Source organism: Notamacropus eugenii, chromosome 2, assembly GCF_028372415.1.
Source record: "Notamacropus eugenii isolate mMacEug1 chromosome 2, mMacEug1.pri_v2, whole genome shotgun sequence".
Lineage (NCBI taxonomy): Eukaryota > Metazoa > Chordata > Mammalia > Diprotodontia > Macropodidae > Notamacropus > Notamacropus eugenii.
In genome coordinates this window covers 138,332,812-138,358,805 of record NC_092873.1, presented here as the reverse complement: position 1 = coordinate 138,358,805, position 25,994 = coordinate 138,332,812, and the positions used below count along the sequence as shown (strand labels likewise).

The following is a 25,994-nucleotide window of genomic DNA, read 5'->3' as shown; positions in this document are numbered from 1 at the left end:
ATTGTTTTTTCTTCTTCTGTTTCTTCCTCTCTAATTGCATCTCCATCCTAGGCCTTCTTCTCTTTTCCCTCTATACTATCTCCATTGGCGATCTTATCAGTTCCCATAGGTTTAGTTATCATCTCTGTGCAATTGATTTATACGTGTGTATATGTGTGTGTGTATACGTAGATGTGTTTATGTATTCATATTTCTGTAGAGATAGAGGTATATGTGTGTGTGGTGTGTATATATATCTCTATAAGGCAGTTTGTTGCGGGACTGGAGAAATTAGATACATATAGAAAGAAAGAAATGGAGATATAGTTATATACATGCATGTATATCTAAATGTTTGTTATGTGCATATACACACTTACACTTACACATTAACATATAATATATAAAACAGTGTTTTATCCTAGTCTCTCTGCTAAGTTACAGTTCCACATCATCAACTGCCTTTTGGGTATCTTAAACTAAAGGTCCCGTAGGTGTCTTAAACTCATCATGATCAGAAACATCACTCATTATCCTTTGCACTTCGAAAGCCTCTCCTCTTCCCAACTTCCCTCCTACTACCAGACACACCACTGTTTCCTCACTCACCCAAGCTCAAAACCTGTGTTATTCTCAATTCTTCTTATAGCACATAATCAGTCGTTTGCCAAATCTTATATTTCTACCTTCGTAACATCTCTCATATATATGTCCCTTTTTCTGTACTCACAACCACAACCCCTAATTCAGAATCTCATCTCCTCCTTACTGCTTCAAGCCTTTCTCTACACCAATTTTTCCTCCACCCCTACGTCAGGATCATTTTCCTAAAGCATGCATCTGACTATGATGGCCCCCGTAGTGAGTGCCATGTTACCTCTAAGATCAAATAAAAGCTCCTTTGTTAGGGACTTTGTGATCTTCCTAACCTGGCCCTTGCCTACCTTTTCAAGTTCTTCCACTTTACTCTCTTCAAAATACCGTATGCTCTAACAGCACTGGCCAACTTGCAGTTCCTCATGTATGACATTCCATCTTCTTCCTCCATGATTTTGCATGGATTAGCTGCTGCCTATACCTGAAAGTCTTTGCCCTCTCACCCCCACCTAGTTTCCCTGACTTCCTTGAAAACTCCACTCAAATTCCATCTACTCCAGGAAACCTTACCCAGTCCTCCTAGAGTGCTTACTCTCTATTCTGTAAAGAACTTGTATATATCTAATTGTTTACATGTTTGCTCCTTCATTAAAATGTATGCTCTTTGAGGGCAGGAACTGCCTATTTTCCCTTCATTATATTCTCAGTTTAGCACTGAGATTGGCACAGAGTAGTGCTTAATAAAGGCCTGGTGACTTAAGGAGTATGTATTCTGTGAAGACCTTAGTCTTGTGTGATCTTAAGAAAGCTATTCATCTCCCTATGCTTCATTTTCTTCATTGGTCAGTTTGAGGGGGTTGGATTAGGTAATACCTCAAACTCCTTTCTGCTTTGTAGCATTGTGGGATATGCAATTAGGTGATGTGAGTTTGAGTACTACCTAAGACATTTACTTACATGTGTGACCATGGGCAAGTTACTTAGGCTTTTATTCTTAGTTTTCTCTTTTAAAAAATGAGGATAATAGTTATATTATCTATATTGGGCTTTTCGGAAAATATTTTTCAATTATTAAAGCACTATCTGAGTAATTATTATCACAAGTAAGTCATGAAAATATTTTCTGAATACCTGTTTTTAGCTTTAAAATAATAAAATTAATTTATGACACTTTTAATAATATCTAATTTTTACTAGTTCACACTGATCTTACTCCTAGTTAGTTTAAATTGATGAGATTTTATTTTCCATTTAAAATCTCAGAAATTTAATCTGAAGTTGCAACTTTTCACCGATAGTAAAAGTTAAAAACATGAAGTATGCATTTAGACTTGTAAAATATTATGGAATTTAGTTTGAACCAATATCACAAACATGCTTTTTCAATTCTCTTTTATCTTTTTGTTTTAGGCCTATGGTATGTCAGCCTTACCCCTAAATCTAATAAAAGGTACTAGAAGTGCTGCATATGAACGCTTAGAGAATACTGAAGATATTGAAGAAGTGGAACAGCACATTCAAAGGATTAAATCAAAGGTTAGGCAATATTTTATTAAAATTAGAATCAGCTTTCTTTCTAATGCTTATATGATTGTGACTCAGAAATGGATAGAATTGTCTTTTCTAGTAGTTAGTTATATAATAGCAAGATTGCTTAACTGAGAGGAGACCCAAATTCTAATCCAAAGTCTACTTTTAACTAGTTATATGACCTTGGCTAAATTTAATAGAGATTGAGAGTGTTGATGAGATGATGACTTCTAAAACTCCTTACATTCTGTTCCCTCATTCGATATATGATAAAGTTGTTTACATATTATTTTATTTTGAAAGCAACTGAAACTCATACATGTAGTATAGTTGTGAATCATATACCTGAACTTTCAGACATGCTAAAATTAATTGGTAACTTATGAAATGAATGACTACATGCTGCATTTCATTTATTCTGCTTGTATTTACAGAGCAAAGATGGTCGACCTCTGCCAGCAAAGGATAGACGAGCCTTAAAACTTTTCGAAGAAAGGTTGAGAACACTTAGAAGGAGAGAGAGGCACCTAGAATTCATTGAGAAAAGCTGCTGGACAAAATTTTGTGGTGCCCTAAGACCCTTGAAGGTAAATGGAGTTTAAATAAAATAATATTAATACCTTTTCCCATGTTTTATATAGTGCCTCAGCTTTATATAGAAACTCAAAAATTATTCTTCCATGAGGAAAGAGAGCATTGTTTGAGCAGCATTTTTTAATTTGGCACATTTCTGTAATATTTTGTATGTAATACGGTTTATTCATTGACAAACATAGTTTCTTTAGCACCTTTGCGGGCTGGACAGAGCCATTGGGAGCCTTTTGAGCAAAGGGATGGAGGTCAGAGAGGGAATGGTCTGCTATGCACTTTAAGAAAATTACCTTGACATGTGAATGTAGGAGGGATAAGTAATTAAGATAACTTTTAGCTAGGAGGATCTTGTTATAGTTTGCTGTAACTTTGTTTCATTATATGCTTACCTAAAAGCTTTAGCTTTAGGAAGATAGAAAGAAGGCAGAAGAAAGGGCGCAGATTACTGGGCAAAACAGAACATCTATTTTGGCACTGTTTTGAAAGCAAGGAGCCAGGAACCCAAAGTAAATCTAATTATTCTGATGGAATTGAATCATCCGTGACCACTGGTATTAAGGTCACTTCACTGGTAAACACCACATCACTAAGAATTCATACTAAAGTAGGAGGAGCATATGCCTTCATCTCTAAGAGTGACCAGAAAACCTGAGTAACATAATTTCTCTTTTTTCCAGCTCACAGCTGTAATTTAGACACCATATGACAAACATGGTTTCATCTGAATATTGTCCCCCGGGAGTAAAATAGATTTTGTTTTCTTTTGCTGGCAAATGCTTTTTTGGTAAAGAAATTGAAATTCAAAGAAGACTATGGGTCAAAGGAAGATAAGTGTTGCGACTACCTTTGCAACCACACATTTAACTCCTGTAATATGTTTTTTCCCTGAGTGCACCAGATTTCTTTTTTTTCACCATAGCAAAGTAGGGGTTGGTCCTTAATCTAGGACAATGGAGCTAAATTCAGCATTATAGAAAATTAGCAGAATCCCCAGCTATCCTAAAAGAAATGCCATAAACAAATACTCAAGCTTTTACTTCTGTTTTATTTCATGGTTTCCTAGGAATAAATATGTGTAACTAACCTTCCATTAGGTCTCAGTATAAAATAGAAAAAAATAATGTAAAAGCAAGCACTCTGACACATCCAGGATGGCCTGCTAACACAGGTTCTTAGATTTGCATTTCTAAAAGGGAAGCAACTTTTGAGGGGTCAACAATCACTTTAATTAAGCATGTATATTATTCATTTAGTTCAGGGGGAAAAGTCAGCACTCTGAATATCAGATAAAATACAGAGGAAATCAGCATCAACAGACAGTGCTTCCAGCTGCCTGATCATAAACAATACATACATCATAGATCAGCAGACAGATCAAACTGCCTGACCATGCATAAATAGTTATCAGAGAGAGAAGCACCCACATTTGGGTTTTCAAAGCTGGGGGACTCTTTAGTGGGATCTCGTCTGGCCAAACACCTCTAATGAGTAAGCCCCAAAGTAAAACCTCACCTCAGAGTATTTATATACTTTTCAGAGTCAGAGGGTATCATAACCTTTGAGATCCAGTGCCTCATTAGAAAATTAACAAGATGTGGGCCTCCCCTAATCAAACTTTTCTTAATGGGCAGGCACATTAATGGGTGAGGAAAAAAACTCTCTGATTAACATTGCTATATCTACCCTTGTCTGCCTCATTCAAAGCACTTGGGAAAATTTTTACATTTGCATGAAATGGTAGAATGGTTTGGTGTGTCAAGATATTAGGAGATATCTTGTTTTCCAGAGCTAAGACCCAGCAAGCAATCTCTGCTCTGAGCTTGGAAAAGTAACAATCCTTTGCATTCACCCTCAGGATGATCTCAGTCATAGCAAAATCCCAGAATTGTTGCATATAATTATGATATTGCTTTGATCAGCACCAGGCATTCTCTGAACTCAGACAAGCACCTGCTATATCTTTGTTCTGGTCATGAATCCCTGCTTCATCAAACATCTCATTGTTGCTGTTACCCCTCATTGGCAGGGCTGTAGCACACTGCATAGTCATTGGTATAAGCATTGAGATTTGGTCACATTAAAGTGGGCCCTGGTGTGCCCTCCTGCTGGCCCCCAGATCAGTGACCCAGCACATGTGTCCTTTGCTTGTAAGCTGTTCCCTTCATTTTGAAATGAAATTTCTGTTGGATTCCTGACTCTGCTGTCTCTAGCCTCCTCTGTTCAGCTGTGGCCACTCAAGTCAGAGGCCAGTTCCTTCTGGTTGATATCTCAGTTATGTTTCTTATTGTTTCTAGTCATAGTACCACCACTATCTAGAATTATATCAAATAACAATAGTGACAGTAGACATTTCACTTTGCCATTGGCTTTTTTTCAAAAGACTTCTGTTCATGATTCCACCAACAATGAATTAGTGTCCCAGTTTTTCCACATCCCCTCCAGTATTTGTCACTTTCCTCTTTTGTCATTTTAGCCATTCTGGTAGGTGTTAAATGATATATCAAGGTTGTTTTAATTTGTATTTCTCTAATCAGTAATGATTTAGACCTTTTTTCCATATGATTATAAATTCTTTTGATTTCTTCTTTGGAAAACTTCCTGTTTATATCCTGAGACCATTTATCAATTGAGAAATTACTCATATGAGACCTATATGTAATAAACTGCCTATAAAATTTTTTTCTTCAATTTTCTGCTTTCCTTCTGATTGTGGCTATATTTGTTTTATTTGTACAAACCCTTTTAATTTAATGTTTTAATTTAATTTATTCTTTTTGTTCTTCCAAAATAATTTTTTGGTAATTTAATTGGGATGTCATTTAATAAGTATTAACTTAGATAAAGCTGTCATTTTTATTATACTATGAACAATTAATATTTCTTCATTTATTTAAATCTGATTTTATTTATGTAAAAATTTTTTTTATAATTTTGTTTACATAGTTCTTGTGTTTGTTTTGGCAAGTGTACTCCTAGGTATTGTATACAGTTTAGAGTTATATTAAAAGTGGTATCTTTTACTATCTCTCTTGCAGTTTTGTTTGTGACACATAGGAATGCTGGTGATTTATATGGATTTTCTTTATATCCTGCTACTCTGCTAAAATTAGTAATTGTTTCAAGTGTCTTTTTAGTCTTTGAGTTTTTCCACTAAGTATATCATCATATCGTCTGCAAGAAGAAATAGTTTTATTACTTTATTCCCTATTCTGAGTCATTCTATTTCTTTTTCTTCTCTTACTGCTATTGCTAGGTTTTCCAGTACAATATTAAATAATGCTGGTGACAGTGGACATCATTGTTTCACATGTGATCTTACTGGGAAGATTTCTAGTTTATTCCCATTACAAATAATGCTTGCTGATATTTTTAGATAAATGCTTTTTATCAATTTAAGGAAAAATCCTTAAATCCTATTGTTCCTTCATTATAAGTAGTGCTAGCTCCTGGTTTTAAGTAACAATTCCATCATATCAAAGAAAGATATTTTTACCTCTAGGATTTTGACTTTTTTTTCATGAATGTATATTTTGTCAAAGGCCTTTTTTGCCTCTATGGATATAATCACCTAATTTTTGTTTTTATTGTTAGGAGGAGAAAACCTAGTAAAAAAAAAATTCATTCAAATACATAAAGAACATTGTACTGTGTTACGCCCTGAGAGGGCCTACATGAATATGATATGATCCTTTGCCCTAAAGAAGCTTAGAAATTAGAAGAGGAGAAAAGACATGTTCACAAGTTATTATTCTACAAGGTAGAATGTACATAAGAAGGATACAAAGTGTTAAAAATTCAAAGGAAGGAAAAATTATTTCTGGCTAAAAGGGTTTCATGGAATAAGTGACTTATGGTTTGTATGTTAAAAAATAATTGCAATTTAATAAATAAAACCAAGGCAAGGGAAATATCCCAAGACATGGGAAGAAATTCCTGATTAATTCTAGGATCATAGAATCTGCGCTTTAGAAAGAATGTTAGTCACTTAGCCCAAATCATATACAAAAGTGATGCTCATTCTAGCATTCTCAGCAAGTGGTCTCCATCCTGTGCTCTAAGACTTTGAAGGAAAGAGAACTACCTTCCAAAGTAGTCCATTTCACTTTGGACAGTTCTTATGGTTTGAAGCTTTTCCTGACATTATGCTTAACCTTGCCTCAAGGAATTCACATTTTAATAGGGAAAGGCAACCCATATAGAGAATCTAAAACAAGAATGAATATTCTGTGGCATGGTTTGGAAAGGACTGGTAAGTGAAATGAAGGCCTGATTCTGGGCAAAATGAAACAAAGGATTATCTGTAATATCTCAGGGACCCAGAGAACAGAGTCTGAGTGTTTTCTGGTGGTTGGGAGTTGAGGAAGATAGCTTGAGAAAAGGCACTATGGTATGTAAATGGCTAAGAAATGCTGTGGATAAGATAAGGTGAAAAGTCACCTATCAGAACCCAGAGTGAGGCAGAATCTGTATTGTTCCTACTGGGGAGAGGGTTGAGGCAGGTGGCCAAAGTGGAGGCACCATGGTTTGTAGTGGCCATCAACTAAGGAGATAGTTGTCAGTGTCCTCTCTCTCTTTAATGAACAAGTCATTAAGAAGGGGAAGGGCTGATGTGTTCACTTTCAGCAGCAATAGCCAGACTGGGATATTTGTTAAAAGATAAGCTTACGCTAAATTTAAATAGTAGTGCTACCTACTGCTCTTCTTTTTCCATGCACACCTATGTGAACTTTTGCTTTTGATAGAATTGCTTTTTTTTCTCTAGCCAAGCAATTCAAGAACAAGCTTATCTTACCCTGATAGAAGAGGGGGGAAAAAACTAGAGGAAAAAAATCTTTGATTTCTGCTTTGTCTTGTTAGCATTTTTTTCTTTTCTTTTAAATTAGTCTAAATCTAAAACACAGGGGACACAAACTGATTATTCTTCTTGCTTAGAGACGTACTTTACTGGATATGACAAGTAGTTAATTCTCTGAAAAATATACCAGTGAATTTCTGGTACAAACATATGCTGGACTATTTGTATTATTTTTGTTAGGAAAAAAATACCCATATAATATGATGAGGAATGAATGGATGTAGCTATGTATTTATGTTCTGTTTAATTTTTATTTTTTTGTATGATCCCATCGCTTCTTGTTTTTCATTAACTTGGAATTACTGAAACTTGCTGGTCTTTGCTCCCTATAGTTATTTAACAAAAAGCTGTGCGTTCATAGGGGCAGCTAGGTAGTGGAGTAGATAAAGTGCTCGGCCTAGAGTCAGGAAGACTCATCTTCATGAGTTCTTAATTATACCACTTTATGTGTTTTTTTAGTTAATTTATGTTTAATAGGAATGTATATGTAGAACCTATATTGGATTGCTTGCATTATTGGGGAGGGGGAGAAAATTTAAAACTTAAGGAAGTGAATATTGAAAACTAAAAATAAATTAACTAAAAAAACCTCATAAGATGGTATAATTGTTGGGTAGGGAAAAAATAAAAGATTCTGTGGGAAAAGAGTGACTCATCAGAATTCAAAGTGCTACCCCAAATAATCAATAAACATTAAGCATCTACTGTGTGCCAGGCATCATGCCAAGCCCTGGGGATACAAAAAGAGTCAAAAGACAGTTCCTGCCCTCCAGGAGCTTACAGTCTAATGGGGAGACTACATGCAGTATAAACCAACATATGTACAAGATAAAAAGGAAGAAATTAACAGAAGAAAGGCACTAGAAGGGCGGTTAGGGAAGGCTTCTAGTAAAAAATAATATTTTAGTTGAGACTTAAAAGAAACCAGAGAGATCAGTACTTGAAATGGAGTGGGTGGAGAGAAAAGGCCCAGGGCTGCGAGATGGAATGTATGCTGCAACTGTATGGAAGGGTGTTTGTCAGGGAGTAAAGTGTAAGGAGAATGGAAAGATAGAAGAGGGCTAGGTTTAAAGTACTTTGAATGTCAGAGCATTTTGTATTTGTTCTTGAAGGCAAAACCATTGGAGTTTTTTGAGGGAGTTCTGATCATTTGATTGAACCTGTGTTTTAGGAAAATCACTTAAGCTGACTGGAAACTGGATTGGAGTGGGAAGAGACTTAAAACAGCCAAACCCACCTTCAGGCTATTGCAATAATGCAGGCATAATATGATGAGGGTGGTGGCAGTGTCAGAGACAAAGGGGAAAAATTTGAAATATGTTGCAAATGTGAAAGTCACAGGCCTTGGTGACAGATTGAATATGGTGGGAGTTAGGGTGGTGAGAGAGGATGAGAAATCCAAGATAACTCCTGGGTTGTGAACCTTAAGTACTGGAAGAATGGTGTTATCCTTTACAGTAAAAGAGAAGGTAGGAAGGATAGAAGAGAGTTGAGGAGAAAAGATAATAACTTCTGTTTTGCACATATGGGTTTAAGATGTCTACTGAACATCCAGTTTGAGAGGCAGGTAGAGATGTGAGATTGGAAATCAGCAGACTTTGTGGCAGTATAAGTAGATTTGAAATTCATCACATGGAGATGGTAATTAAATCCACATGAGCCAATGATGTCATCAACTGAAGAAGCATAGTGGGAGAAGAGAAAAGGGCCCAGGCTAGAATCCTGAGGTACACCTATGATTAAAAGGCATTACCTGAAAATAGTTCCAGCAAAGGAAACAGAGTGAGTGATCAGATTTGTAGTAGAATCAGCAAAGGGTGGTGTCTTTTTTTTTTTTTAATAATTAAATTTATTTATTTAACTTTTAACATTCATTTTCACAAAATTTTGGGTTACAAATTTTCTCCCCTTTTATCCCCTCCCCCCCCCAAACACCAAGCATTCTAATTGCCCCTATGCCCAATCTGCTCTCTCTTCTATCATCCCTCTCTGCCCTTGTCTCCATCTTCTCTTTTGTCCTGTAGGGCCAGATAGCTTTCTATACCCCTTTACCTGTATTTCTTATTTCCTAGTGGCAAGAACATAACTCGACAGTTGATCCTAATACTTTGAGTTCCAACTTCTTTACCTCCCTCCCTCTCCACCCCTTCCCTTTGGAAGGCAAGCAATTCAATATAGGCCAAATCTGTGTAGTTTTGCAAATGACTTCCATAATAGTTGTGTTGTATAGGACTAACTATATTTCCCTCCATCCTATCCTGTCCCCCATTACTTCTATTCTCTTTTGATCCTATCCCTCCCCATGAGTGTCGACCTCAAATTGCACCCTCCTCCCCATGCCCTCCCTTCTATCATCCCCCCCACCCTGCTTGTCCCCTTATCCCCCACTTTCCTGTATTGTGAGATAGGTTTTCCTACCAAAATGAGTGTGCATTTTATTCTTTCCTTTAGTGGAATGTGATGAGAGTAAACTTCATGTTTTCCTCTCACCTCCCCTCTTTATCCCTCCACTAATGAGTCTTTTGCTTGCCTCTTTTATGAGAGATAATTTGCCCCATTCCATTTCTCCCTTTCTCCTCCCAATATCTTTCTGTCTCACTGCTTGATTTCATTTTTTTTTAAGATATGATCCCATCCTCTTCAATTAACTCTGTGCACTCTGTCTCTATGTGTGTGTGCGTGTGTGCATGTGTGTGTGTGTAATCCCACCCAGTACCCAGATACTGAAAAGTTTCAAGAGTTACAAATATTGTCTTTCCATGTAGGAATGTAAATAGTTCAACTTTAGTAAGTCCTTTATGACTTCTCCTTGCTGTTCACCTTTTCATGGTTCTCTTCATTCTTGTGTTTGAAAGTCAAATTTTCTTTTCAGCTCTGGTCTTTTCATCAAGAATGCTTGAAAATCCTCTATTTCATTGAAAGACCAATTTTTCCCCTGAAGTATTATACTCAGTTTTGCTGGGTAGGTGATTCTTGGTTTTAGTCCTAGTTCCTTTGACTTCTGGAATATCCTATTCCATGCCCTTCGATCCCTTAATGTAGAGGCTGCTAGATGTTGTGTTATCCTGATTGTATTTCCACAATACTTGAATTGTTTCTTTCTAGCTGCTTGCAATATTTTCTCCTTGACCTGGGAACTCTGGAATTTGGCCACAATGTTCCTAGGAGTTTCTCTTTTTGGATCTCTTTCAGGCGGTGTTCTGTGGATTCCTTGAATATTTATTTTGCCCTGTGGTTCTAGAATCTCAGGGCAGTTTTCCTTGATAATTTCATGAAAGATGATGTCTAGGCTCTTCTTTTGATCATGGTTTTCAGGTAGTCCCAGAATTTTTACATTGTCTCTCCTGGATATGTTTTCCAGGTCAGTTGTTTTTCCAATGAGGTATTTCACATTATCTTCCATTTTTCCATTCTTCTCTCTTTGTTCTGTGATTTCTTGGTTTTGCATAAAGTCCTTAGCCTCCATCTGTGCCATTCTAATTTTGAAAGAACTATTTTCTTCAGTGAGCTTTTGAATCTCCTTTTCCATTTGGCTAATTCTGCTTTTGAAAGCATTCTTCTCCTCATTGGCTTTTTGAACCTCTTTTGCCAATTGAGTTAGCCTATTTTTCAAGGTGTTATTTTCTTCAACATTTTTTTGGGTCTCCTTTAGCAGGGAGCTGATCTGCTGTTCATGCTTTGACTTTATGTCTCTCATTTCTCTTCCCAGCTTTTCCTCTACCTCTCTAACTTGATTTTCAAAATTCTTTTTGAGCTCTTCCATGGCCTGAGCCCATTGGGTGGGCTGGGACACAGAAGCCTTGATTTCTGTGTCTTTGCCTGATGGTAAGCATTGTTCTTCCTCATCAGAAAGGAAGGGAGGAAATGCCTGTTCACCAAGAAAGTAACCTTCTATAGTCTTATTTCTTTTCCCTTTTCTGGGCATTTTCCCAGCCAGTGACTTGACCTCTGAATATTCTCCTCACACACACCTCACCTCCTGATCCTCCCAGCCAGTGTTTGGGGTCTGAGATTCAAATGCTGCTTCTAGCCTTAGGGCTTTATGCGGGGGCAGGGCTGCTATTCAGTGTGAGATTAAGTTCAGGTGGTCAGGTTGGGGCAGGGCCGCCTCTCAGGCTCAGTTCCCTCAGGGGGTTTATGCACAGACCTTCCACAATGGATTCAGGCTCCCGCCAGCTTGGGGAGCCCTGGTCTGCAGCCGCCTCTCAGCTTCTACCTCCCGGGGGGGGCCTGAGTTATGGGGGCACCCCACTCCCCTCTCGACCCGCCAAAGAGACTCTCTCACCAACCCCCGTCACCTGTGGGTGGAGGGACTTGTGCAGCCGCTGGAGATCCCGTCCCTGAAGCCTGCTCGGATCTGTTTCTCTCGGTGCTGCGGCTGCGGCTATGGCAGGTCTGGACTGGGCTCCGCGTCTGCAGCGCGACGGACCTTTTGCGAGCGGTGTGCAGGTCCCTCTGTGGGTGGACGGACCCGCGTGGCTGCTGGAGATCCCGTCCCTGAAGCCCGCTTCCGATCTTTTCCTCTCGGTGCTGCGGCAGGGCTGCACTCAGCTCCCAGTCCCGGCACCCTGTTGGCAGCGCAAAGGACCCCCCGCGAGAGGTTTGCAGGTCTCTCCGGAACAGAAATCTGCCTCGCTCCAATGTTCCGTGGCCTCTGGGTGCAGAATTCGCCGTGAGTTACTTCCCTGTAGCCGTTCTATGGGTTGTGGGTTCGGAGCTATGTGTATGTGCGTCTTTCTACTCCGCCATCTTCCAAAGGGTGGTGTCTTGAAAACTTTGAGAGAAGAGAGGAGAGAGTTGATCCAAGTATCAAAGGCTGTAGAGAGGTCAAGCAAAAAGGATTGAGAAAAGGCCAATGGATTTGGCCAGTAAGAGGTCATTATTAACTTTGAAGTTAGTAACTCCAAAGTACAGTAAGCAACCCCAAGTTCATTTCCTTTTCAAGGGGAATTGGAGTTGTTAGACTGCTTGAATGCTTTTGTGTTTTTCTACCTGTTTATAGGCTCAACTGAATAATTTATGTCTTATGAACTGGAAAAAGGTAGAAATACCTCCAAAAAAGGACTAAATACAATAATGTCAGTGAGTTGATTTGAAAATGAATTTAATTAATTAGGCTTTTGCATATATCCCTATAGGCCAATGAGATATTCACAGTGCCTATAGCAGCCATGAATGTCCCCGGTACAGTTCTAAATGACAAAATACTGCAGACTTTCCACATGGAAGGCAGAATCAAAACATTTATTCAGATACAAGAAAGCCAAATCCATCATAGTAACAAAAATCTATACACAATAACAACGCAGAGGACACCATCCCCAAGCCTTCCCCCTGCTGGGCTTCCCACAAACCAGCTTCATTAAACAAATCACAAGTAGGCCCCCTTAAACAGAATCACAAACAACCTCTTTCACTCTCCCAAGGCGGGAGCCTGTATCCTTCCTAGCTCTGATTGCTGTCATGACTAACTTCCTCTCAGCTCTGCTCTATCTCTGCTTCTTTCTGTTCCACTCTTGCTGTTCTACCTATTCAGCAAACTCCTCCCACCACAGGCTCCACGTGACTCAGGCTTCCATGTGGCCCAGGGAGGCCACATGGGCCTATTAATGAATATGAAAGATCTCCCTATTTAAATTACCATTACCATTACAATCCCCCAACATCTCCCTCCCACCTTCCCAATTTTTTAAAAGTTTTCTTCCACTTATATTTCTTTGGAATATAATTTCTTGAAGACAAGGATTATCATTTTTAATTTTTGAAAATCTACTCTCTAGATGCCAAGCTCTGTGCGTGGGTGTGGGTGTGTGTGTGTGTGTATTAGATGTTTGAGTAAATATTGTAACAAATTTAAATGAATAGTGTATTTTCTAGTAAAATGAAACTTGTAGTAGGAGTTGATCTGGGTTGTAAATCCCAAGTAAATCTTTTCACTTTTCTGATTCACTTTCTTTATCTGTACTTACTTACCTATGTTAAAAGTATATTAAGTGTTGGTTTTACTATTTTCTAGAAACTTGTCATTGATTTTGCTTTAAATTGTAATAGTTAATAGAAGTATTCTGTGTAAATATTCCATTTACCTGATTTTTTCCCCCTCTAAAGAGACATTAATAATGAAGTTCAACAGAAAGGTCATCTGATTTCTGACATGCCAGAGGCAGGGTGGTGGGATCTGTCTACTGGGAACAGGAAATATGGGAATACATTGTTTTTAGAGAATTTTAAAATTATTAAAAAACTGACTAAAACTTACCCTGATTTTTGTTATCATCATGGATGAGCAGTTCCAAACAATGTCAGTAATAAAATACTTCTTGGAAAAAATCTTTTTTTTTTTTTTTAATGTTTTAAACAATTACTCAATGAGCACAGTGGGCCTCCTGACACATGTGAATTCTGCTAAATGTATTCGTTTCAGTAATAAGTTCATAATAGTTTGGAATCATTCTAGCTTACTTCAGATGTTAGTGTCTCCAACCCCAGTGGTCCTATATAATCCTGCATTTAAACAGTAGATTCACAGTAAACAAAGATAGCACAGTGATTGTAAAGAAAGATCAAAACTTTGTTTACTTCATTTCTATCCTTTTGTGTGACAACTTGAATTTGTATTTGTGTTTAAAATTTAAAACAGTTAAACAGAATGTGAAGTGCAAGACATGTAATATTTTTGTTTACGTGCAAATTTGAATGTATCTATGAAGCATTTAATTGAATTTAAATTCATTAAAATTTTATAATTGAAATGTATTTTTATTTTTGGATGAGGGAAGGCAAGGTACCTGGGGTTGTGACTCACCCAAGGTCACAGAGCTAGTAAGTGTCAAGTGTCTGAGGCTGGATTTGAACTCAGGTCCTCCTGACTCCAGAGCCTATCTCTATTCACTGTGCCACCTAGCTGCCCCAGAAATATATTCTTTTTGAAATTGTTAATTGGTTATTTTCAAACTAAAAAACAAATTTTTTAAAAGTACATCAGTGGTGTTGTTAGTTGTCTAAAATTGATCTTTTACAGTTATTTCAATTTTATTAAAATTCACTCGTGAAATAGGATTTCTGTGAGTCTTTGCAAAGCTCGATCCTCAAGTTTAAAGGTTTTATCTTTTTGTATAGCCATAGCTTTATGTGAAAGAAACTTTTAAAAATAAAAAATAAAACATTCTTTGATCAACTATAAACATTTATAAATATGGCTTTACTATTTTTGATATGTGAAGATTAGTTTTGATAAAGTTATTGAAAAATTTATAGATTACTGTGACCAGTGTGTAGATTTTTTCTTTTTTAATGGCTTAATTATTTATATGAAGTTTGATAAAAGAAAATTTTCTCTGTTTATTAGCCATTATTGTTTCACATCATGATTTTTACTGAAAACAATTTTGTTGAAAGGTGAAGAGGTTGTTTAAGAAATCATCTACTTCAGTTATTAAATACATTGTGTATGTTATTGCATCCAGCATTTTATATTCGAACCTACACATGGATTAAATGTATGGGATGGGATATTAATTTGTTTGGCATTTTGTCTGCTGTGTTTGTTGGATAAGGATACTTAACCTAATTATCCTACTCAAAAGTCTTTTTAAGAAGTTTCTTGAAAGACAAAATTCACTTCATTGTTTTATACACATTCCACTAAATAGAAATTCATTTGTGCTAATAGACGGAGAGTATAGGGTTTGGGAGTTAGAGATCAGGTTTGAAATCCTGGTTCATTTCTTTCCTTTTCTTTGTGATCTTAGGAAGGTCACTTATGCTCTTTGGGTCTCAGACTCCTAAACTATAAAATGAGGAACTTGGGATTAGATACCTTTAAGTTCTAAACATTTATCATTCATTCTTATAGTTTTGTTTGGAAGGAGACTTGGGACAAAAAAGGATAATTTTGCAACATTAGACATTAGGAAAATGAGGGATGATTATTGGCAAGGTGCCATCATAATAGGGATTTGGGGCATTTAAAAAGCTCTATGAAGGTTCTGGAATTTTAGGAAGAGGTACTACTAGGAATTGAATGAAGGAAACAAAAGAGAAGGTAGGAATTAAAAAAAAAACAAACCTGTTACTATTATGTTTTGCAGAAGGTAAGCTCTAGGTATAGATATATGATCAATTCTTGTCATTCACAGTAGTTATGTTCTATAAAGTCTTTGTGAACACTGAATTAAATCATTTCTCCTAGGGAAAATACAGGGTAAGGTTCTGCAAGTTCTGGTCACAACATTTATATTAGTACTTTCTAGAGAGGCCTCACATGCAAATAAGTGAATTTCCTCTTCCTCTTTATGAGTGGGCTGCATTGTTGATTCATTAACATTGAATTTATGGCCAGCAGCACTATAACTCAGGCCTGAATGAAGCTTATGTAAAACCTACATTTTCTCCGTAAGGAACATTACAGCCTTCTTTTGTTTAGGAACTCTGGAGCACTTCATCACTTTGCTTGAGGGCCATTCTAAACAGTGAAATCACCAATAAAAAGTACAAAAAATGAAAGGGAAATAAAAGTGGCGCTGATTAGACCTTGAAATGGAAATTTGTTTACTGTATGAGAACTGAAACAAGGCAGAAGAATGTTGCTATGTATGACCTCAGCTGGGAAAATGCCTATTGGGCAACTCAAAATTTTCACCATTTTTGGATTTTTTTTAGTATTCTTCCGGTTATAACTTAATATTCTTTTAATATTGCTGAGTTATTTGCTTCTCTTCTGCCAAATTTTTCCCCATTTAAGGATTTTTGTGTCGTTATCTCTCTCACCTATTTACAAACTCTTGATTGTAGATTTTTCTAGTGTGCTAATTGAGTTTGGGGGGAGGGGTTTAAATACTGTTTTAAGTTGTGCATTCTCTTTGAAGATGTACTACTTTCCTCCTGGCTTTTGGAGCCTCTCTATTGATTTATTTGCTTGCCTTGGTTTTTATTGAGGATTTTCCCCTTAAGATCTTTGTTTTTTGGGATTTTTTTTTTTTATCTTATTCTCCTTCATTTGTTTTCTGGCTCTTTCACTTTTTCTGAGGGACATACCCTCCAAAGTTAGATTGCCCAGCTGCCTCAGTCTCTTTGCTGAGAAGTGGGGAATTTGGGGTTTAGAACTGGTCTCTCTGTTTAGAACTGGACTCACTCCTTTAGACCTGTAGTGACTACTTATGATGTATGATTCTTCTTTTTCCCCTTAGTTCCTTCCTTTTCACTACTGGACTAAATCAACATCAACCACTTTTTTTGCAGGATAGATAGTGAATATGAGGGGGTTCCACACATACTGCCTTGGCCTCTAATCTAACGTCTAGCCCTTTTTCTTTCTTCAGTTATACATGATTTTCGGGAAAAAGAGTACAGAAGTGGAAATCTGACAACTTTTGCAGAAAGAGTGCTCATAAAAGTGCTCAATACTTTTCTTCCATAGTAACTGTGTTCAGAGCCATTCAACTTAATGTTTACTGAAGTTAAGAATTGTACTCTCTATAAGAACCTTTTCGTTATAGTTAATGTAGTGATTGATTGGACATGTGTCAGTATCACTTTAATGAATTCCTAATAGAGCTACCCCCAGCCCCAATATTCTAACTTCATTACAGGCCCACTGTATCTACCTAGTGTTCCCCCTCTTGCCCCACAGTGTTCTGACTATTTCATATATGCCTCACTGTTCACTAGAACAACAGGTTTGTCCATGAACTCGTAGTTCTCACAGAAACAGCAGGCATGGGAACCCAAGTATTGCCTCTACCTAGGCACTGCCCCCAGGCCCATTCCTCATATTTCCTACAGAAACAGCAGGTGTGTCCTTGCACTCAGCCACAGCCACATCCATCTAGTCCTAGACAGGGCCACATTACTCAGCCAATCAGAAAGCAACACCACCAGGATGCCCAAGCAGCATGTAGACCTCCAAACAATAGAAGGAACTTTCCCTAAGTAGGCACCTTCACATAAATAGTAAAGAGCTGACCTAGAGTAAATTTATAATGTAGAGAGGCTTATTATAAATAATATCATTATCATATAAATATACCCCCCTAAATGGGTTTCTCTGTATGCATTGTGGGTAATCTCATGCACAGTGCCACTGTGGCTGGGACCCCTCCTCCATTACCTAATCCCTTAACAAACTCCTCCTGCCTTTTTAATATTAATCATATTCCTATATTCTATGTAAATTTCTATTATGTAATTGCATCTTTATCCTATAAAAATCTGGCTTGCTTTCTCTCAAGTTACTGGTTCCTCTTAATGAGAGGTATCAGTCTCAATAAATGCCTCTACTTGGATTAGAGGTGGTCTAACTCTGAATTCTTTGAGATGGTTCCACCCCAGCACATCATGAAACCCCAACAATTTTTGCTGTCTCAGAGTTGAAACTTCAGCAACTTTATAAAAGTTTTTAAAGACCAGAATCATCATCAAATATTTGCCTAACTGATTGTGTATGAGATTTTTTTGCTCTTGATAAATATTTAGTAATATTACATGATAATATTTAAACCAATAATTTAACATAAAAAAAATTGTGACAAAAGACTTTGTGATACAATTTAAGTATATTTAACCAGCAGACAGTAATATGAAAGCAAATCTCTTAGCTTATTGTATAGTTTCAGATTGACTTAAGTTACAGTTGTTTTAAAATTTCCAGGCCTATTACTTTTTTGAAATTTTAAGTGTAATGCATAAGCATATTATTAGGAGACAACTAGCTTATCCTAACAAGGAATATGTAGAATGTTTAAGAGGATAAATTAGGTAGCTTCCATTTGAGTAGAAATAATCCATCACGTTACTTGGAGTTATGGTAGGGATTGAGATTAATTAATTCATAATTATCAAATATTAGCCCCAGATATATGAGTAATTTCTCAGGTTGACAGCTACTATTTTGTGTGACAGATAACCATTCTACTTGTTTTGTTCGTAATTATTTAGATGATAATTCATATTAGCAAAAGCAAAATTAATAATATTACACCTTTATTTAGCACTTTAATAATTGCACACCTTTTTAATACCTTATCTCATTTGGGACCCACAGCAGCCTTGTAATGTATATCCTCTTACCTCTGTTTTCCAAATTAAAAAACTATCCCAAAATGGGTAAATGACTCCAAGTCAAACTTGGATCATTCCAAACTGCCTTTCAAATGAAATACTATTAGCTTAGAAAAATAAAACATTTAAAAGCATAATTTAAGTTTCCTCAGCTTATAAATATTGATGTAACATTACAAAAAAATTCCTGATTATACTTATTTTAGTGTTTAAGTGTCTTAAAAAAGAGTACCAGGGCATCTTTTGAATTTATTATTCAGTAAAATAAAGGAAGATCAGTTAAGTTTTTCAATAGTTAAAAAATGAGATAGCAGATGGCAATTGACTTAGAAATGAAGGAAAGTATGACAAAAAATTTGAATAAGAATTGATGTGGATATAAATAAATCTTTTTCAAAAGGAGGTTAGGAAAAAATTTAATATAACTTGACAAATTGTTCGCCCTTACTAAGCAATGAACTACAAACTAAAACAATTATTACCATCTCATACCAATGAAAATTTCAAAACAATGAAATTCAATCCTGGCATGATTTGTAGAGAAGTAGAATTTCATTCATTACTAATAAAATTTTAGACTTTTGTAAGGATCTTTTGGGAGAGCATTATTACAGTATAGAGTAAAAATTACACAGAATAATCATACGCTTCAATCTAAGAATGCTGTCCTATCTGATCAGAGATATTTATAGCAGTAGTATTTTATGCAATCGCAGAAAAACTGCAAAAAATCTAAATGCCCTGCAGTCAATGACTAGTTAAATATATTTTGTTCATTAATATTTTAGAATTCTGTAGTACAATTAAGAGGGGAATGTCTAAGTATTTTTACAAAAAAAAAACAAAACTAGAAAGACCTTCATGAAGTAATGCAAAGTGTGGGGTTGGGGAGCATAACCATTTTTCGTGCAAGCCTCCCTTTTCCTTTCTGAGAGACTATAGTAATCATCAATCCTCTGCTGAAATTCAATAAACGTAAACCTTTTTTTTTTCATGTTTTATTATGCTTTTCTTTATTTTGTGAAAATTGTAATCTAGTTTGGGCTTCAGTTTTTTTTTCTTTTTTTTCTTTTTTAAATTTTATTTTATTATTATTATTTTTTAATGTTTAACAATCACTGCCATAAAATTAAGATTTTATCCCCCTGACACCTACCCCCCACTACCCTCCTCCCTCCCCACAACCACATACAATTCTGTATAAGTTCTACATATGCTTTCCTACTGAGTACATTTTCACTGTAGTCATGCTATGTAGTCGAACTAAAATAAATGGAAGAAATCATATAACAAATCAAAACATGATACACAAAAACACACACACACACAAACATGATCTGCTACATTCTGCGAATGACTTTGATATTTTTTTCTCTGAGTGTGGAAGGCATTTTGCCTTAGAAAACCACCATTGGGATTTTTTTTTTTTTAATAAGTTCTTGCGTTATTACGAAATTCCAAGTCTACCAGAAGAAACTCTCGCACACTGTGGTCGTTGCTGTGCACAAAGTTCTCCTGGTTCTGCTCCTTTCACTCAGCATCAGATCATATAAGTCCTTCCAGGCCTCTCTAAAGTCTTCTTGTTCATCATTTCTTATGGCACAATAGTACTCCATTACATTCATATACCATAATTTATTCAGCCATTCCCCAATTGATGGACATCCCCTTGACTTCCAGTTTTTGGCAACTACAAAGAGTGCTGCTATAAATATTTTTGTACATGTAGGACCCTTTCCCATTTTTATGATCTCTTGGGGATACAGTGCTAGTAGCGATATTGCTGGGTCAAAGGGTATGCACATTTTTGTAGCCCTTTGGGCATAGTTCCAAATTGCTCTCCAGAATGGTTGGATGAGCTTGCAGCTCCACCCACAATGAATTAGTGGTCCAACTCTCCCACATCCTCTCCAGCATTTATCATTTTCTTGTTCTGTCATGTTTGCCAATCTTATAGGTGTGATGTGGTACCTCAGAGTTGTTTTGGTTTGTATCTCTCTAATCAAAAGTGATTTAGAGCATTTTTTCATATGATTATAGATATCTTTAATTTCTTCTTCCGAAAACTGCCTGTTCATATCCTTTGACCATTTATCAATTGGGGAATGACTTGTATGATTATACATTTGAGTCAGTTCTCTATATATTCTAGAAATGAGGCCTTTATCCCTGAGTTTAGCCATAAAAATTCTTTCCCAATTTACTTCATCCCTCCAGATTTTGGTTGCATTGGGTTTGGTTGTGCAAAAACTTCTCAGTTTAATGTAATCAAAATTATCCATTTTGCATTTCATAATGCTTTCTATTTCTTCTTTAGTCAAAAATTCTTCCCTTCTCCATAAATCTGATAAATACACTGTTCCTTGCTTCTCCAGTTTATTCATGGTATCAATCTTTATACCTAAATCATGTACCCCTTTGGACTTTATTCTTGTGTATGGTGCCAGGCATGGGTCAATGCCTAATTTCTGTCACACTATTATCCAGTTTTCCCAGGAATTTTTGTCAAACAGTGAGTTCTTATCCCAGAAGCTGGGGTCCTTGGGTTTATCAAACAGAAGGTTGCTATATTCCTTGCCTACTGTGTCTTGAATGCAAAGTCTATTCCACTTGTCTACCTCTCTGTTTCTTAGCCAATACCAAGTGGTTTTGATAGTTGCTGCTTTATAGTACAATTTGAGGCCACCTTCCCAAGCATTTCTTTTCATTAGTCCCTTTGATATTCTGGACCTTTTGTTCTTCCAAATGAATTTTGATATTATTTTATCCAGCTGTAGAAAAAATTGTCCGATAGTTTAATTGGTATGGCACTAAATAAGTAAATTAATTTAGGTAGAATTGTCATTTTTATTATATTAGCATGGCCTACCCATGAGCAACTAATGTTTTTCCACTTACTTAAATCTGACTTTATTTGTGCAAAAAGTGTCATGTAATTGTGTTCATATAATACCTGGGTTTGTTTTGGCAGGTAAACTCCTAAATATTTTGTAGTGTCTACCCTGGCTTTAAATGGGATTTCTCTTTCTATCTCTTGCTGTTGGACTTTGTTGCTAATATACAGGAATGCAGAAGATTTGTATGGGTTTATTTTGTAACCTGCAACTTTGCCAAAGCTGTTTATTATTTCAGGTAGGTTTTTACTTGAATCTCTGGGATTCTCTGAGTAAATCATCATATCATCTCCAAAGAGTGATAACTTAGTTTCTTCTTTGGCTATTCTTATTCCTTGAATATCTTTATCTTGTCTAATTGCTACAGCTAACATTTCTAGTACCATATTGAATAATAGTGGTGATAATGGACATCCTTGTTTCACCCCTGATCTTACTGGAAATGCATCCAGCTTATCCCCATTGCATATAATGCTTGCTGAAGGTTTTAGATATACTGCTTATTATTTTATGTAAAGTTCCCTTTATTCCTATGTTCTCCAGTGTTTTTAATAGGAATGGGTGTTGTACTTTGTCAAAAGCTTTTTCTGCATCTATTGAGATAATCATGTGGTTTTTGTTAGCTTTGTTGTTGATGTGATCGATAATGCTAATAGTTTTCCTAATATTGAACCAGCCCTGCATTCCTGGTATGAATCCCACCTGATCATAATGTATTAATCTCATGATAAGATGCTGTATTCGTTTTGCTAAAATCTTATTTAAAATTTTTGCATCTATATTCATGAGGGAAATTGGTCTATAATTTTCTTTCTCTGTTTTGTCTCTTCCTGGTTTGGGTATCAAAACCATATTTGTATCATAGAAAGAATTTGGGAGGACTCCTTCTTCCCCAATTTTCAAAAATAGTCTATATAGTATTGGAATTAACTGTTCTTTAAATGTTTGATAGAATTCACTTGTGAATCCATCTGGCCCTGGAGATTTTTTCCTAGGGAGTTCATTGATGGCTTGTTCAATTTCTTTTTCTGAGATGGGGTTAAGTATTCAACTTCCTCTCCTGTTGATCTGGGCAATTTGTATTTTTTAAAATATTCATCCATCTCGTTTAGATTATCGAATTTGTGGGCATAAAGTTGGGCAAAGTAGTTTCTAATTATTGTTTTAATTTCCTCCTCATTGGAGGTGAGTTCACCCCTCTCATTTTTAATATTAGTAATTTGATTTTCTTCTTTCTTTTTTTTAATCAAATTGACCAAAGGTTTATCAATTTTATTAGTTTTTTCATAAAACCAACTATTGGTTTTATTTATGAATTCAATAGTTTTCTTAATTTCAATTTTATTAATCTCTCCTTTGGTTTTCAGTATTTCTAATTTGGTATTTACTTGGGGGTTTTCAATTTGTTCTTTTTCTAGCTTTTTCAACTGCAAGCCCAAGTCATTGATCTCCTCTTTCTCTATTTTATTTATGTAAGCATTCAAAGATATAAAACTTCCCCTAATAACTGCTTTTGCAGTATCCCATAAGATTTGGTATGTTGTCTCATTATTGGCATTCTCTTGAATGAAATTGTTGATTGTTTCAATGATTTCTTCTTTAACCCAATCCTTCTTTAGGATTAGATTATTTAGTTTCCAATTGATTTTTGGTTTCTCTTTCCATGGCCTTTTATTACATGTAATTTTTAATGCATTATGATCTGAGAAAGATGCATTGATTATCTGTACCTTTCTTCACTGGATTGTGAGATTTTTATGTCCTAGTACATGGTCACTTTTTGTAAATGTTCCATGTACCACTGAGAAAAAGGTATATTCCTTTCTATTCCCATTCAATTTTCTCCAAAGATCTATCATATCTACCTTATCCAGAGTTTTATTTACCTCCTTAACCTCTTTCTTGTTTATTTTGAGGTTAGATTTATCAAGTTCAGAGAGGGGGAGGTTGAGGTCCCCCATGAGTATAGTTTTGCTGTCAGTTTCTTCCTTCAACTCCCCCAACCTCTCCTCTAAGAATCTGGATGCTATACCACTTGGAGCATACATGTTTAGTAATGATATTGCTTCATTGTCTATGGTGCCTTTTAGCAGGATATAGTTTCCATCCTTATCCCTTTTGATTAGATCTATTTCTGCTTTTGCTTTGTCTGAGATTAGGATTGCTACTCCTTCCTTTCTTACATGAGCTGAAGCACAATATATTCTGCTCCATCCTTTGACCTTTATCCTATGTGTATCCCCCCGTTTCAAATGTGTTTCTTGTAAGCAGCATATTGTTGGATTATGGCTTTTAATCCATTCTGCTATCCATCTCCGTTTTATGGGAGAATTCATTCCATTCACATTCACAGTTATGATTACAATCTGTGTATTTCCCTCCATCCTCTTTCCCACCATTTGTGCTTTTACCTCTCCCGTCTCCCTTCCCCTCCTCAATGGTATTCACTTTTCACCCCCTCCTCCTGCAGCCTTTCCCTCCTTCTTTTAGCCCCCCCTCCCTTTTACTCCCCTTTACTCTTATTGCTTCTTCCCTCCCTTTTAGCCTCGCTCCTCTTTTTTCCCCCTTCCCATCCTACTAACTATAGAGCTAGTTAGGATTATCTACTTAAGATTATTGTTCCCTCCTTTAAACAAATCAGATGAGAGTACCTCTCAAACAATGCTCATCTCCCTTCCCTCTTTCCCTCTACTATAATTTTGTACTTCTTCCTGTGATGTAATTTGCCATTTTTGCTTCCTCCTTTTCACACCTCCTATTACAATCCCTTCTCATACTTAAATCATATTTTTGACATGACATCATTTACTTTATACCCGTTCCCGCTACGTATATCCCTACATCCCTTTTATCATAATAGCTGCACAGTTCTCAAGATTAACAGGTATCATCTTCCCTTATAGGGAGGTAAACAGTTTGCCCTAATTGAGTAACAAGTTTTTGTTTTTGTTTGTTCCCCCCTGTTTACCTTTTTATGATTCTCTTGAAACCTGCATTTGAAGATCGAATTGTCTATTGAGTTCTGGAGTTTTGGTCAGGAAGCTCTGGAAATCCCTTATTTCGTTGAATGACTTTCTCCTTACCTGAAATGTTATGCTGAACTTTTCTGGGTAGTTGATCCTTGGTTGAAGTCCCAACTCCTTTGCCTTATGGAATATTGGGTTCCAGTTCTTTCTGTCTTTTAACGTAGAAGCTACAAGGTCCTGTGTGATCCTGACTGTGTGTCCTTGATATTTTAATTGTTTCTTTCTGGCCGCTTGTAGTATTTTCTCCTTCACTTGTGATAGCTCTGGAATTTGGCAACGATATTTCTTGGGGTTTTGAGTTTGGGATCCCTTTCGGGAGGGGAACGATGGATTCTTTTGATGACTATTTTGCCCTCTGAATCTAGTACTTCTGGGCAGTTTTCCTTGATGATTTCCTGGAAGATATTGTCCAGACTCTTTTCTTCATCATGGGTTTCTGGCAGGCCAATAATTCTTAAATTTTCTCTCCTGGATCTATTTTCCAGGTCAGTTGTTTTTCCAATTAAATATTTTACATTTTCTTCTATCTTTTCATTCTTTAGATTTCGACTGATTCTTGCTGCCTCATTGAGTCATTAGTTTCTACTTGCCCAATTCTAATCTTTATCATATTGTTTTCTTCAGTTAACTTTTGCATCTCCTTTTCCATCTGACCAATTTTTCCCTTTAAGGAGCTATTTTCTCCAGTTAATTTTTGTACTTCCTTTTCTATTCGACTAATTTTCCCAGTTAGGTTTTGTGTTTCCTTTTCCATTTGACCAATTTTCCCAATTAGGTTTTGGGTTTCCTTTTCCGTTTGATCAACTCTTTCTTTTAGGGAATTATTTTCTCCAGTTAATTTTTGAACTTCCTTTTCCATTTGTTCAATTTTCCTTTTCAAAGTGATGTTGTCATCAGTGAGTTCTTTTTTTATAATTTTAAAATCATTGGCCAGTTTTTCTTCTATTTCCTTCTTCAGCTGTTCCAGGAGAGCTGCTTGTGCTTGTGAGAAGTTCATAGTCCCTTCTGAAGTTTCAGATGGAAGTACAGTCTCAGCTCTGACCTCTTTGGTGTTTGTGTTTTGGTCCTTATCCCCATAGAAAGATTATATGATTTTTTCACCCTTCATCTGCCTTTTCCTGTTCATGATGTTGACTGAGTGTTGTAGCTTCTGGTTCTTTCAGTCAGAAGCTACAGAACTTTGTGTTGAGCTGATGTGTGAAAAAGCTAAAAGCAGGTTTTTGTTTTTTGTTTCCTGGATCAACCCTGGGGTTAGCTTGTTAAGTGTGTGGGAGGAGTCGTCTGGTCACAGGAGAGCTCCTCAGCTGAACTGAAGCAGAGGCAAGCTCAGGGGATCCCAGCTTCCCTATTGTCTTCCCTTTTCCCCTGGAGGGCTGAGGCAGGTCTAGATGCTAATGCGTGTTCCCACCCCTCCTGGCTCCTCTCTTGGTGCTGAGGCTTGCCTGGGTCCTAGTGCGAGTTCTC

At 36.5% G+C, this 25,994-nt stretch overlaps 1 protein-coding gene across 1 annotated transcript in view; it reads left to right on the top strand.

The window, feature by feature from the left end:
• The window catches only part of LMBRD1 (LMBR1 domain containing 1), a 227,081-nt gene that overhangs the window by 126,119 nt on the left and 74,968 nt on the right, over positions 1–25,994 (top strand). Inside the window, exons 8-9 of the mRNA XM_072642568.1 lie at positions 1,987–2,112; positions 2,541–2,693. Of these exons, the coding sequence (XP_072498669.1) occupies positions 1,987–2,112; positions 2,541–2,693 (279 nt within the window). The remainder of the gene's footprint in view (positions 1–1,986; positions 2,113–2,540; positions 2,694–25,994) is intronic.